Below are 15,518 nucleotides of genomic sequence, written 5' to 3' on the forward strand. Positions count from 1 at the left end.
TGTCTCCTCCAGGTTCTCGGGAACCCCACCCCAGGTGCCACCAGTGTCCATGCACGGCGGGTACGGGGCTCTGGTCTGTGGCCAGCTTGCTCTGCAAGCTCTAGCTCACACTGCCGACAGCCTTCCGGGCCTGTGAGTGCGCTGGGAGAGGTGACTTCGGATGAGGCCACCAGGAGGGGGACCGGGGGATGCAGCCTGGGACACAGGCCCCCCCAGGGACAGGCACTCGACTCAGGCACAGCTCCCCTGACGAGACACGGAGGACAGCACACAGTGGGTCACACACCCGTCAGGGACAGGCTGAGGAGGTTTCAGGACTCCAGACCCACCCGAGCACCTGACCCCTGCTCTCAGCATGAGGACACGGCACCCGGGCTGGCCCCTGAGGTGTAGCCAGGCATCACACCGACTGAGACCCACATTGCCGTTGGCGTGCACCTCCGGAGGCCCCACACGGAGCAGGAGTGCCACGAGGGTGGGAGGCTGCACGGATGTGGGGGCTGGATGTCCCCGCCCCCCACCCCCTGCAGCCCATGGAACCCGTGCAGACCCCTGTGGCAACCACCCCGTCCACACCAAGGGCGGGCGATCCACTGTCCTGACCTGCGAGCCTGGGCCGGGTCGGACAGCCACGCTCACCTTTGGCTTCTGCAGGCGTGATTTCTGACTGATCTCCTCTGTTCCTGCCCAAGTGTGGATGTGCTTTATAACCCAAACTTCGGGCTGCGCAGTCCTTTGCTGATTGGGCTCAACCACGAAGGAACCAGACTGGCCCATGGAGAAGCCACGGCCAGGCCAGCCACGTGCAGCCTGCAGCAACCCTAGGACGTGCAGTGGCACGAGGGCAGCTGTGCATGCTGCGAGTCTCAGGCCCATGCTGGGGACAGTCTGCTTCTCCCCTCGATTCCCTCTGTGGGTTTCAAGCACCCGCACTGACCCCTCAGGACCAGCTTCCAGCTGAGAACACCAACTCTCTGCCAGGAAGAGGATGGCTCCCAGGCCTTTGTCCCCATGATGGGCTCCACACCAGGCCCCCTGGTCAGAGGACACTGAAGCCACACCATGGGAGGAAGGGGTCCCAAAGACCAGAGGCCCAGCAGGTGGCCCAGGGTCCGCAGAGAGCTGTGGCTCCTCCTCAGTTCTGTGAAGCTGCGTGCCCTGAGGCCCTTCCCCCGGCCGGGCCAGACTGCCCATGCTAGGACCCTGCTCTCACCCCTGCCGTAGCTCGCTGTAGCCACCTTGGGCCAAACTGGCACCATCCTGTGCTGCTGGGGGCTGAGCTGCCCCTTCTGTGGGCAGTGGGACCCTCTCTCAGCGGAGGGCACCAGAGCCCCCTCTCCCTGTTGCTCCAGTCATAGGTGAGAGTCCTTCACGGGGCAGGTGGGCGGTGGCTGCTGGCCCCAGGCAGGGGACCATGACACGCTCCGCCCAGGCCAGGCCCACCCGTCCCCCCCCCCAGGCCCACCTGTGTGCTGCTCTGAGGTCAAGCACAGCAGCAGGAAGGGGCTCGAGGCCCAGCGGGCCTGAACTCTCCTGACACACCGCTCAAGAAAATACAAAATGTGGGAAATTGCAAATGATGGACCCACCTCTGATTTAATTTTGTTCCATCAAGAACACACTCGACGAGTCATGAAATAAGAGATGTCGCTCATACCTCATAAAGCGGGAGGGGGCTGCTCTGTGACAGGGTGAGGCCCTAGAGAACCTGCAGGGACCCTCGGTGGCTGTCCGGCCTCTACAGGAGCAGCAGGCAGTGGTGCGCGAGGCCCCAGACAGTCAGAGGCCCAGCTGTGCCGGCCTACGCTCTCCCCGCCTGGAGGCAAGCCTCACCCTCTACCTCCACCTTCCCAAAGTGAGCATGGAGCCAGCAACGGGCGTAAGGTGTCTGGGCCGGGGCAGCAAGCTGGCCGCCAAGGATGCAGGCCTCCCCACGGACGCAGGCCTCCCCACGGACGCAGGCCACCCCAAGGACGCAGGCCACCCCACAGACGCAGGCCTCCCAAAGGACGCAGGCCACCCCACGGACGCAGGCCACCCCACGGACGCAGGCCTCCCCAAGGGCGCAGGCCACCCCACAGACGCAGGCCTCCCAAAGGACGCAGGCCACCCCACGGACGCAGGCCACCCCACGGACGCAGGCCACCCCACGGACGCAGGCCTCCCCACGGACGCAGGCCAGCCCACAGACGCAGGCCTCCCCAAGGACGCAGGCCTCCCCACAGACGCAGGCCACCCCACGGACGCAGGCCACCCCACGGACGCAGGCCACCCCAAGGACGCAGGCCTCCCCAAGGACACAGACCACCCCAAAGACACAGGCCTCCCCAAGGACGCAGGCCACCCCAAGGACGCAGGCCTCCCCAAGGACGCAGGCCTCCCCAAGGACACAGGCCTCCCCACGGACGCAGGCCACCCCACGGACGCAGGCCACCCCACGGACGCAGGCCACCCTATGGACGCAGACCTCCCAAAGGACGCAGGCCTCCCCAAGGACGCAGGCCTCCCCAAGGACGCAAGCCATCGCAAGGACGCAGGCCTCCCCAAGGACGCAGGCCTCCCCAAGGACGCAGGCCTTCCCAAGGACGCAGGCCTCAGGTCAGGTGTCAACCAGCAGCAGCTGAATAAAGCCCTCGGGGCTGGCTGGCCCGGCATCCTTGGGGCTTCCTGCACCTGCCCAGTGGCAGCACTGGAGGGCGGGCCTTATGGGAACCCTGTGCGGCTGGGCACCCGCAGACGGCGAGGGAGGGAGGGTGGGCCCCAGCTGCAGGTGGACATGCACCCCCTGGCTGTGGCGAGGCAGAGGCGGGATGGAGCGCCATAGAACCCCAAGACCTGCAACCCAAATCTAATTAATTCCTCCATGTCTCCCTGCCCCTCTACTTTCCACCGGTGGCCCACACTTACTCCAACCACAGCCGTAGAAGAGCAGCGGCATCACACCGGGCAAGACCACAGCGGTCACCTCCACGGAGCCAAGGGTGGTCAGCCCGTCTGCCCTCCCGCCTGGAGGGCCCCACAGGATCACACTCAGCGTGTGCAGGGCACAGGGAGTTAGTAAGGGGTCACACCAACCAGCGGTCACAAGGCTTTCTTCAGTGTTCTTCCTAAATCCCAGAGAAGGAAGCACCAGGTGTGCCTGAAAGCAACCAGAGTCCCTAGCTGGGTCCTCCGTGCTCAGTGTGGCCCTCGGCAGACGGCACAGGCTGGTGGTGTGTGTGCGGGTGGCGGCCTTTTTATCTGCACACTCACTCCACGCCAAGGGCCCGGGGCTGTGTGCAGCCCCAGTAAGAACCAGACCCCCCTCGGGCACACGGAGCATCTCACCCTGTGCTCTACCGTGCCCCTGGCTCACCCTTTTTTGTGAGAATGATTTCGAAAGGAAGCTTTGCTTTGCCAACAGCTGACCTAGGTTCAGAAGCCCGTGAGCAGCCTAAAGGGGCCAGGGTGCATCGCAGCTCCCTTACTAGGGACAGTGAGGCGTGTCCCACCCAGGGAAGCGCTGGCAGGCGTGGGGCTCAAAGGCCAGACTGGGTCAGGCTGAGGGTCCCTGGGACTGGCAGGCAGATTCCTGGTGACTTCAGGCCCAAGCTGCACACAAGCAAAGGTGAGCCTGGCCCTTGCCCGTCCTGGCCCCAGGGCCCCACAGACAGCACAACGGCACCTACCGGGGCCGGGGAGGCTGAGCCAAGCCCAGCAGCAGTGAGTGCCACGGGACTCCACTGCCAGACTGTGCCTGGGAGAATGAGACCAAGTGACTGCAAGGAGCTTCTAGGCTAGTGCTGGGGGACGTCCCGGTGCGAAAACCCACCAAACTCGGCCTCGTTCCTGGAAAGGGCCCCACGGAAGCCCCGCCAGGTGATCTCACTGCCCAGAACGACCACGGAGAGCCCCACGGACACAGGCAAAGGACGATGAGAACACACAGGGCGGCCGCTACACAGACGTGGAAACCGAGGTGGTGAGGACAGGGCTGGGGGTCGGGGGCCATAGGGCCACCAGGCCACGTGTACCACTGCGCATCCTCTGGTCACTGCTGCCCAACTGTGTCTGATATTTTCACTGAAAGCATCTTTTCTCAAGCATTTGCACTGTGTGCCTAATTATCTGTAAAGCAGCTCTGCCATAAAAAAAATCACAAAAACTAATGGCATTTGTTAAAAAGAACGTGACAAAACACAAAAAAATGGACAGCAAAATCGAAAAGACGTTACTGCAAAACATACACTATTTGAACGCATTTAAACGGCGGAGGCAGGTTCGGGTGGTCCCGGCACACGGCAGGCTGCCTTCTGCCCACCCCCCCAGGCGCTGGGCCGCGAGCTGAGCCCCCACACTGCTGTCCCAGGTCCTGCCGGGAGCACGGCCGCGGCGGCTCAGACTGCACGCGGGGAGACCGTCAGGGCTATGCGTTACGTAATGTCCAAGGGGCACTCTGCCTCCTCAGAGAAACCAACCCGAACTGTCACCCAGCCAAGGAAACCGATGTGCTGTCTCCAGTCATTTTCTGCTCTTTTAGAGCAAACGCCTCGCAGACACTTTGTGATATGGTACAGATGCTTCTGGCGAAATCACCCGACTGCCTCAAGCTCCCCAAACATGTGGGCCAGGCGCCTACGGGAGGCCGGGGCTTCTGCTCACCTTCCCCCCTCAGGGGAGTGGCCCCACATTTACAAAGGGACAGCTGAAGGGCGGACCCCGGGGAGGTGCAGGACCCTCTCCTACACACCCCGTGAGCCCGTGTCCCTCCGCCCCACGCCCCCCAGTGCCCGTCCCACAGTGACCGGCACAAGGCTCCTGGGAGCCACCTGCTCCAAAACAGCAGGTACGAGAGCCCCTCGGCCAGGGACGGGGCCTGAGTGTTAGGGGTGGGGCTCAGAAGCTGGCCGGGGGTCTGGGAGGGTGGGACACGGGCTGGGTGCCACACGCGGGCTGCAGGCTGCCCCTGCCCCTGTCCTTCCCACGACTCAACACTCCCAGGCTCCCTTGGTTTCCTCCCTGGCCACCTCCCGCCCTACTCTGATGTCCCGCTCCAGACAGACACGTGGGCTGTTTACAGCCTCACCAGAAGAGGGGCTTGTGGGCACCTCCCTGCACCTGGCAGGCGCCAGGCATGCAGCGGCTGTGGCCCTGGGGGGCTGGGGGCCCACAGCGGGAGGTGACCAAGCGCACACACCTGCATCCCCGCAACTCAGCGGGGGGGGGGGGGGGGGGGGGCGGCGGTCAGCACGGCTAGTGACGCAGGAGGCCCCCACCAGGAGCTGGGGGTGCGGGAGGCGGCAGGAGCCACTGGGCTGCAGGAGACGCCTCTGCCAGCCGCCACCCCCCCACACACCAGCACAGGCCACTGTCCCAAACGTGCGCACAGAATTCCAGGTCGGACAGGTGGGTGCTGGTCAGGCAGCAGCAGGAGGGGGCCCGCACGGGGAGCTGCCAGCAGGGGACACAGACACACACTAGGCTGCCTTCATCATCTTCCTGTGAGCCTAAAGCTGGCCAGAAAGTTCACTTTAAAGGCAATGGGGAAAGGGAAGGGACGCGGCCCCCAGGGCCCCACCCACGGGTGCCTGGGTGGAGCTCTCCTCCGCCCAGCCCCACCCAGCTGACCACAAGGCCGTCCCTCCTGCTCTACCACACCCCCAGCCCCAGGAGGGATCAGGGTGCAGGTGGCACACTCCAGGACACCCTGGGGACACCCGGGGCGCTCAGCCCTCCCCAGACCAACCACAGCAGCTCCCTGGCACCTGCACCAGCAGGAACCCCGGGGGCCGGTGCCCGAGAACCCAGCCAAGCCTAACCTCGGGATCCCGTGTCCCTGGCCAGTCCACGCCTCCCCCTGCAACTCTGACAAGCATCCCACACTCAACGCTGAGAATTCGCCCCAAAGTGCTCCCCGCTGCTTGGCCCCAAACTCCGAAGCCATGGCCCGGGTCTCCCAACCAGAGCAGCCCCCCTGTCCTACGTGCTCCCACCAGGACAGCACGCCCCTCCCCACCACTGTCAGAGGCTTCAGAAACAAGACCCAGAGACTGTCACAGCCCTAAGACCCTCAGCACAAATGCAAAGTCCTTAGCACGGCCCCTACCAGGCTTCCCCTCCACCTCCATGAAGCCAGACCCTCAGCCACAGCAGGCTCCCCACAGGCTCGGCACACCCGGCCCCTTCTGGTGCTTCAGGCTTACCACTGGTCACACCCTCCCAAACACCACCTCCCAAGAAGGGGCTCCTCACCGCCCGCACCTGCCCACCACATCCTCCTCTGGCTCAGCCCCCAGCACGGCCAGCTGGGGGCAGGGAGGCATCACTCTGCTATGGTCTGGAGGCGCCAGGACTGGCTGCCCGGGGCAGGGTGTGCTGGGTGAGGGCTTCGGCCTGGCGGGAGCTGAGCCTGCACAGAGCAGGACAGGCGCTCTGTTGGGCGATACAGAGCTGCTGGGCACAGGGGGCACGTCCCCTGTCAGCGGCTCGCACTGCGCTGTCCCCTTAACTCATCGTAAACCAGAAAGGCGCTCTTTCATCCACACGTGGATAAGACTGCTGCAAAGGCATGTTCCCGTCACCAAGACTCCCACATGCTCCTCTCTCGTGCTATTACATGTGTGCACACGTGTCCTGTTTGTGATGCTTCAGAATCCCACGCACAAAAACCTGGGGCTGAAGAACGTCACCTTCCTGCCCTTCTGCGTGTGACATTCAACAGCTGCTGTGGGGAGACCCCAGGTGGGGACATGTCCTCCAAGGTCAGGCCTCACTGCACCACATGGATGTCACGGACTCAGGACGACCAGAGTTAACCACAGCCGAAGACAGGCGGCCTGATGAGGGTGCCAGGCACCGAGCGGGCCTCCCAACAGGCCAGAGTCCACACCTGGGAGGGTCCAGAAAGCGGCCCCTGCCCCCACCCACAGTAGGATGTCTTCTCAACAGTCCCAAGTTCCAGTCCTACCAGGGGGTCACCATCCTCCCAGCCACGGTCTAGGGCCAGGCTACAGGGCTGGCAGGGACATAGGGACCCCCCACCCCCGAGGGTGACACAGGCAGAAACAACTCAGCACGAAGAGCAGCCCCTTGGCACTGGCACGTGACGGGAAGTCCATGAGATCTCTGGCTGGCTTGGTAGAACATGGGTGCACCCCTTGGGACATCTTGGGGCTTGTCTGGGCAGACAAGCGAGGGCCCCACGCCAGTGCGGCCCATAGGCTGCTGCACAGCTGAGCTTCTGCAGATGGTAGTGCGGTCCAGTTTGGGAACTGGAGGCAAGTGCGTCGTGGAAGGCCCCCCACCCCTGCAGATGGCGGTGCCAGGGCCATACACAGCTCCCCTTCCCCCAGATCCTCCTTCACGCCACAAGGGCAGGGAAACCAAGAGTCTTCCAGAATGACAGCTGCCACAGGATAAAAAGCCTCATGATGTGCAAGCCTTTGACTGGGTCCTCCACACCCAGTAGCCACGGGCGCTCCAGCTACTTGGGCTGGGCAACGCCCCAAGGGCACTGGCACAGGACGCTCTGGGGGCAGGTGAGAGACTGGTGGCAGACAAAGGCCATGTCATGGGCCCAGCCCTCTGCTCATGGCCTGCTGGCCCAAAGGAAGCCCCTGCCAATCTCAGCTTCCACCAGGCCGGGGGGGGCACCGAGGCCAGACCCACCTCTGAACCCCAAGGGCCCTTCACCCGCAGAACGGTGCTCATCTCTGCCCTGGGGTTCCCCCAGGGAACATCTGACAGCTCACCCCACGGCCAAACCTCATGTACAGATGTACAGACAAGGGGTGGCTCCAGCCTCCCAGGACATAGGACTTTCAGAACAGTTAGCAGGACCTCAGCAGTTCTGTGCCCCGTCCCCCACCCACTGTGTCCTCAAGCTGAAGAGGCTAGAAGGGAAACCCCAAATGCAGCCAGGAGGATCCAGGGCTGAGACAGGTGACTCCAGCCATGAGCCCATCTCTGACAGAGGAGACAGCAACCTGTCCAGGAGATCAGGCCAGAACTGCACAAACACCCCAGGGAGGCTGGACGGGACACACCTGCACATGGCAGACACAGATGAAGCCCCAAGTGTGCATCCTTCACATGCCCTTGTAGAGACGCCCAAACCAAACCACGTGCTCAAAGATGGTAATAAAACCCAAGTTAGAAGAAACCTGGAAAGCCAATGGAGCAGAGCACACGGCAGGCATCGCTGGGGGCCACAAAGAGGGGGGAAAGACCAAAGCACGGGTCCAGAGAGGACCCCCATGGCCAGCTTTGGCCAAGCCCTGAAAGACAGAGAGAAGGTGAACTCCAGAGGGCACGCATGGCCAGGCTGACATCCAGGGGCAGCAGGACAATGATGGTGAGCACACACAGCAGCTATGGAAAGCAATGGCCCCCACCCTGGCCCTGTCCCCCAGCCCTGTCCCCAGCCTGGCCCTGGCCCCAGTCCCCAACACTTGGCAGAGGCTCACTCATGATCCCAAATGGTCTCACACTGCCATCTCCACCTTTACAGGTACTGGTCAGGGGCTTGGCCGGGACACCCCAGGGATGGGCTTGGGTCTGTGCTTTGGCCCTCTTTGATTGCTCCTCCAAGAACCTTGGGGATGCCATCCCATACAAGAGTGGACAGCCTGCAATGACCCCAGGGAGGGTGTGCATGGCTCCAGGAGCCTCAAATGCCCACAGTGGTGGAGGCCAGCCCTGCTGAGCACTCTGCTGTTATACAAACGAAGTCGCTGCTCTTGAAGTGGGGGGTGATCCTGGAAAAGGGGAATAAAGGTGGGGAAAGGGGATATGGACATCTCCCCATTTGCAAACCGATTCTCCAGTCACTCCGAGAAGTGGGAGCTGGGTGAGGGTTTCACGTCTGTGGGTACTCGATTCAGAGTAACCGGAGGAAAGCCAATCCTGTTCCACTTCTGGATGGTACATGGTCCCCCTCTCTCCCCTCCAGAAGGTTAATCTGTCCTAAACAATCATGGGGAAAATGATCACTACAAAGGAGTCTGGCTCCTGGCCAGGTTCCGGGCTTCTCCAAGATGCTGCCAGCTGAAAGGCTGTCCTCCCGGGCATGCCCAGAGGTGGTGCCCTCATTTCTCAGCAGGCAGGCAGAGGGCTGGGCAGGGCACCCAGCCAGAGAAAGATCTAGCCTCCAACTCGTAGGCTCAGGTGTGGTTGCAGCTTCTCCCGGCGCGGGCCTCAGGGAGCCCCTGGCCCCAGGCTCCATGGTACAGCAGAGGGAAGGAGGAGGGGCAGCGGCCCGGGCCCACCCCAGGCTGGCCCCTCCCCTGCCGCACCCTTGGAGGGCCCCCGTGGAAGAGGCCCCAGCCGAGGCCACTGCAAGTGGACCAGGAACTGCAACATGGCCCCCGACACCTGGGCTCGACTGGGGCACCAGGCACTGGCCGGCGAGCAGGCCAGCAGCCCCCCGGAGTGTGCCCCGCTGGCCTGCCGCCCACGGCCGCACGCTGCCCTGTGTGGTCTACAGCAGCCGCCAAGGGCCTGGTTTCCGACACCCTTCCGAACACGAGGGGGGCGCAGCTGCCTTGGGCGCAGCAGGACGGGGGCCAGGGCGCCTGGCTTATGGAGGGGGCGACAGACGAGCTCAGCGAGAGCGCAGCGTGCAGGTGGCCAAGCTGGGGATGCGTGTGTCCCAGGCTGCTGGCCGGGGCTGCCCTCCCCACCGGCGGGGCTGTGCTAACTGTAAACATGCTGCAAACATGGGAAATGCAGACCGCGGCGCGAGGCCGCCCGAACGCGCAGAGGTGCGGGAGGCGCCCGGCGTGCACGCGGGGCTCGGAGCCCGCACGCAGCCCGCCTCCTCCCGGCCCACGCCGGACCCCAAGGCGGCTCCGCACGCCAGCGCCGAGGCCCGGGGTGCGGGGACGCCAGCAAAGGTCCCCGAGGCCCCGGCGAGGCGAGCCCACGCGACCGCCAGGAGGCCGGCCCGGGCCCCGCAGGGTGCACGCGAGGCGGGAGGCAGGGGGCCGGGCCCGGGAGGGGGCCGTGGGTCCGCCGGGTCCGGACGCCGGGGCGCGCCGCGGGTGTGGCGCGGCCTGGACTGGGGGTCAGGGGGCCGAGTGCGGCGCCCCTTTGTGTCACCTGCGCGGGCGGCGGCGGCGGCGGCGGCGGCGGCGGGCGAGCGGGCGTGACGGCGGCGCCGGCGCACGCGCACTCGCACGCTGCGGCTCGCGCACGCGCACGGCGCTCCGAGGCCCCGCCCCCAGCCCCGCCCCGGGCGGCGCGCGGAAGCCGGCGCGCACGCGCACTCGCACACAAAGCCGGGGCCCGCGCGCGCCCGCCCGCCCCGCCCGCCGCCCCGCCCCCGCGGCCGGAAATGCGCGCGCGCGGCCTTACCGAGCGGCAGGCCCTTGTTGAGCAAGTGCGAGCTGCCCATTGAAAGGCGCGGGCGGCCGCGGGCCCCGACGAGTCCGGCGCGCTCCGCCGCGAGCCCGGCGCGTGGGGCGGCCTGGGCGCCGTCCGCTGCTCCGCCCGCTCGCCTGCGCCCGGGCGCCGCCGTGCCGAGCCGCGCCGCGCCGCGCCAGCAGCCGCTCCACCGGGCGGGGACAGGCGGCGCGCGCGCGGGCGGGGCTTCCGGCCCAGCAGTCTCCTGTTTCCAGGCGCGAGCGCCGCGCAGCACGACGCGGGCGGCTGCAGGCCGCGCCCGCCCGCCCCGCCTGGGCAGCGAGGCTCTGCCGCCGGCCGCGCCTGCCCACACCTGCCTGCATCCGCACACGATCCTGCCCCGCCAGGCGCCCCCTGCCCCGCACCCGCGCGCACACACACATTCACAAGCACCTGCCCTGCAACCACCAGGCCCCACCTGCCCCCCCCCACATAGATACACACACACACCTGCCCTGCACCCGCATATGCACCTGCCACGCACACGCACCTGCGTGCAACCACCAGGCCCCACCTGTCCCGCACACACATACACATAAACGCACTTGTCCTGCACCCGCACATGCACCTGCCATGCACCTGCCCTGCAACCACCAGGCCCCACCTGCCCCCCCCACATAGATACACACACACACCTGCCCTGCACCCGCATATGCACCTGCCACGCACACGCACCTGCGTGCAACCACCAGGCCCCACCTGTCCCGCACACACATACACATAAACGCACTTGTCCTGCACCCGCACATGCACCTGCCATGCACCTGCCCTGCAACCACCAGGCCCCACCTGCCCCGTGCGGGCGCACTCACCTGTCCTACACACGTACCTGCCTCACACCGGCACACCCACACAAGCACCCATCTACACAACATGCACACACATTCACCAGGCCCCATCTGCTCCACACCCACTAGGCCTTAACTGCCAGGCGGCACCTGCCCCACACCTCCCAGCGCTCCCAGGCAGGGATCATTTAAATGTTCAATGGGCCAGTGCAAGGAGACACTGCGGGTGCACAACAGTCGGCCTTGGGTCGCAGGAGGCCGCAGCTGGGATCCCAGAGTTTCTCTGGGCAAACCTGGCCTTATGCTTGGGTTCCTGGGACCCAGGAGGAGGTGCACGCCTGAATGGGAGGCCCCAGGGATAGCCTCCTGATCCTGCAGAGAGCACAGCGGCCAGAAGTCAGCATCAAGAAGCCTCCGCAGGGATTTCCCTGAGCCCCGTGGTCCCTCGGAGGTGACCAGATGTGGCTGAAGCAGGGTCCCCAGTACCCCCCGCCCCCGTAAGCAACCTATGCTTAGTTCCAGAGAGGCACCTGTGGGAGATTTCCCTAGGGTGGGAGCTAGCCAGGCCCCAAGGGTGAGATGATGGGGTGATGGAAAAGGGACTGAAGCCAGCCCTGGGAGACCCTAATCCTGGGAGCTGGAATGTGCTAAGGTGGCAGTGAAGATAGGCAACATAACTGTCCTCTTGGGTGAAAAAACAACAGTAACACACAACGGCCGTGTACCTAGCACTGAACTATCGGTACAGCCCACTGGGACACGGGGGACAAATCTGAAATCCTGTTATCCTGCTATTGTTTTTAGAATTCAAAAATTGATGAGAAAGCGTGGGTGGATTCAATCAAGGGTAACAGGAAACTGGGTATCTATTTGCAAAACAAATGATTTTAAATCCTTACTTAGTACTCACCTATGAAAATACCTCCCAAATTGGATTAATTAGAACATAGGGGGGAAATGAGAAAACAGGGTATAAGTGCACATTTAGCAAATGTCTCCAAGAACTTTCCTAAACGCAGGCACAAAATGAGTCACAAGGAAAAGATCAAAACTCCAGACCTGGGTGCATGTCTCACCCCCACACCCTTCACTTTCTCAGGCAGCAGTTACTCATTTAGCAGTGTCTAGGACCAGAGCCCCCAATGCACTCCTTTGGCTCCTCCTGTCCTGTACTAAGACCCATGGTGCCCTTGATGCCTACCCCCTCCACCTCACTCTCACCCAGACCAGGGTCACCAGGGGCCCTAGAATGTAAATCAGATGCTGTCATCCCTTTGTGGCTTCTCATGAATCAGAGAGGAAATCCAAGCTTCTTATCACAGAGAGCCCCAGGTCTGGGACACCTAACCTTCCTCTAACCTCCCTTCCATCCTCCAGCCAGGAGTCCCTCCCTGCCTACCTTGTTCCAGCCACATGGCCCTTCTTCCCACCAGCCACTGGACCTTTGCACATGCTATTTCTGCTGCCTTCCCCTGCTCCTCCCTCCTTACCCTCATGCCTGGTATGGAAATTACCTTTCTGTCTGGACTTTCTCTCTGCTATACTGCCAACTCCCTGGAGGCAGGGGTTTCTGCCCCCCTACCCCCATGTATTTGAGGTGGGAACCTGCTCAATGGAGATGTGAGAAGAATTGGTGTACTCTTCTGAACATGCCCATGCCATGCATGCCTCCCCAGTCCTCAGGACCGGCCAAAGGCACCAAGGCCACAGGCTTCTGCCTCCGGAAGCCTGCCACCCGGATGCCCTCCACTCCCTGTCACCACTCTGTCCCCACCTTTGCACATGACCCCAAAGAAGACCCTGAATTACCTTCAGAGAACTGGCCTGCACACAAGGGCCTGAGTTGGGCAGATGAGAAAGCCCAAGGGAAGCTCATTCCTGCCCCAGGTGTCTCCACCACAGCCCACAGGGTGGACCCTGACACTTAAGGCAGTATGCTGCCCACCTGCCTGGCCCAGGAAACTGTCCCCTCCAGGTGAAGCTGCCCCCTCCTGGGAGAACTCGCCACCCGGAATGACAGGATGGGAGGAGCCCCACCCCTTTGCTCCTCAGCAAGACCTGGTTTTGCACCCAAAGTACAGCCTGGTAACTCAGTTCTGCCTTCTCTTGAAGCAAACCCAAACTTTGCTAACTGCAGAAGACAGCCCTGAGCCCAAGAAGACCAGTATATGTTTCTCCTTTGGGAAAGAGGCCAGGCCCACCCCTCCAGGCCACTGGGGATGTTGCCTTGTAGTTGGGCTCCCTTCCTTAAGGAGTTCAGAATATTTCTAATGCCAGAACTTAATATTTTACTTTTCTCTCCACAAACAATATAAGGTCCTTTGTCTTTTAGTTACTCTGAGTACTCTGAAACATTGCGCAGATACCTGCATAATTTATACCACAATAGTCAGCATGGACATGAAGCAAAGCCTCCAAATCCCATCAGCTGGTGGGGGACACCCACTCGGGGTTCACTAGTGGTTCATGAGGGCATGTCGTGGGCCCCCCGGAGCCCTGCTTCTCCTGCAGGCATTGAGAGGAGGCCTTAGGACCCAGCTTCTGGTGACTCTGATGGTTCTTGAGACATGAAGACGTGCTCTCTGGCCACTCTGTGTCTTGGGGCTGCAAGAGAGGAGACCCTGAAGGCATCATGTGAGTGGGGTGGTGGACGGGGGAGGGGTGGAGCCCTGTGGGGGGAAGGGCAGCCCTGCAGAGATCTGGGAGAACATTCCAGCAAGGGAGAAGCACACTCAAAGTCCTGCTGTGGGTAGAGGGTCGGAGGCTTGGGTTCTATTCCTGACCGTGGAAGGGGCGATGTGGGTGTGGGGCACAGGCGGTCCTGATCACCACACAGCCTCCGCAGCTGGAGTCGGGCTGCAGTCTCGACGGGGACCGTGAGGGCAGATGGGTCAGCCGGGGAGACATCTGCAGCTCCCGCCTGGACTGGCTGAGTGCGATGGGGCTGTCCAACAAACTGAGTGGGACTTTGGACTCCCGCAGGTGGGGCTACCTAGAAGCAGGCAATCCCGGGTGAGAATTAAAGGTTTTTCCGGTCCAGGTCACCCACAATTTCATTCTGTAGCTGGAGCAGAATGCCGGGGAGTTCACAGGTGCATCTGAAAGTGAGAGAGAGGAAAGTGGCTTAGAGTTTTGTTACCTCCCCTAGCGCCACTCTCCGCAGCATCCCTGCACAGGCCTTGCCACTGTCTTGTCATGGCTCCTATGTGGCCCCAGCCCCCAACCCACTGTCCCCAAGTGCTGCCTTCTGTTACTGTTACTAGATCTGCAATGATTCCCACCCAGAAGAGAGGCAGCCCAGCTTTGTGCAGGCTCTGCCTCTCTTCCCTCCACCTCCGCACCCGCCCCTTCTGGGCACGAGCGTTTGAGCCTGCTGGCCTGCTCCTGGGCCCAAATCTGTCCTGGGCCTGCACATGGCAGGTACCCAGTGCCTGTTGCCCTTCAAAGGACGTGACTGTCCCCGGAGCTGCTGAGGAGTCCCCTCGGTGGGAAGCTGGGGCCCAGGGCTCTGGTCTGGTAGCACCAGCCTCAGCCCCGGTGGGACAACGTGGCATTGGGGGAAACCACGTCCACCAAGAGCCACTAACATGTGGATGATTCTTCATGGAGCTCCATGTTTGTGGCCTTGAATTCCACATAAGTATTTGAGTCTCTTATGGCCCCGTGTGGAAGCAGAACCCCATTCAAGGCATTCACACTGGTTGTAACCGGGAAGATGGGGACATCTACTCTCACTGGCACTTCTCATTCTGGCACGGAGACTGGGGGGCAGCCACGTCTCACCCAGGGCCTGGAGTGCAACCCAAGGCTTTGTGTTCCTTGGCCCATAAAGCTGAAGCATTAGATCCTGTGTACCTGGAAATTCTGATGCGACAAAGCAGCACACAGGAAGAAACACTGGAATAACAGAGTCCCCACCGGAAACAGAAGTGGGCAAATCCTGCGTGGTCTGGGGGCTCCATCAGGGAAGCATCTGCCTTCTGCTCAGGTCATAATCCCAGGGTCCTGGGATCAGAGCCTGCTTCTGCCTCTGCCTCTGCCCCTCCCCTGCTTGTGCGTGCACTCTGCACTCTCTCTCTCACAAATAAATAAATAAAATCCTAAAAAAAAAAAAGTGGACAAATCCCTGCAGCATTTGTCCCACAGAGACTGAAACTGTTCCACGCACACATAAGTCCTGTAAGCCTTGGGTTTTCCGCCACGAGATGGGGAGGATATGAGCCCGCACCTGCACAGGGTTGGGGAGGGCTGCAGGTGCCAGAGGCAGACCTGCCTTGCTGCTTCACCACTCCAAGTCCGGGCTTCCTCCATCATCAAGCGAGAACCAAGGTCACCTGCCTGGCAGGCTGG

General features: G+C 62.6%; 1 protein-coding gene across 4 annotated transcripts in view; it reads right to left on the reverse strand.

Annotated features, from left to right (window-relative positions):
* Positions 1 to 10,528, reverse strand: part of CTBP1 (C-terminal binding protein 1) — a 28,430-nt gene extending 17,902 nt beyond the window's left edge. For 2 of the 4 annotated variants that reach the window (XM_027599672.2, XM_027599671.2), the window contains exon 1: positions 10,333 to 10,528. In XM_027599672.2, the coding sequence (XP_027455473.1) occupies positions 10,333 to 10,372 (40 nt within the window). In that variant the 5' untranslated portion in view covers positions 10,373 to 10,528. Of the gene's footprint in view, positions 1 to 10,077; positions 10,095 to 10,332 lie in introns of those variants that run through there. The other 2 variants (XM_027599673.2, XM_027599674.2) reach the window with 2 other exon arrangements.
* Between the last annotated feature and the right edge of the window lie 4,990 nt (positions 10,529 to 15,518).

This window comes from Zalophus californianus, chromosome 2 (assembly GCF_009762305.2).
Source record: "Zalophus californianus isolate mZalCal1 chromosome 2, mZalCal1.pri.v2, whole genome shotgun sequence".
In the NCBI taxonomy this organism is placed as follows: domain Eukaryota; kingdom Metazoa; phylum Chordata; class Mammalia; order Carnivora; family Otariidae; genus Zalophus; species Zalophus californianus.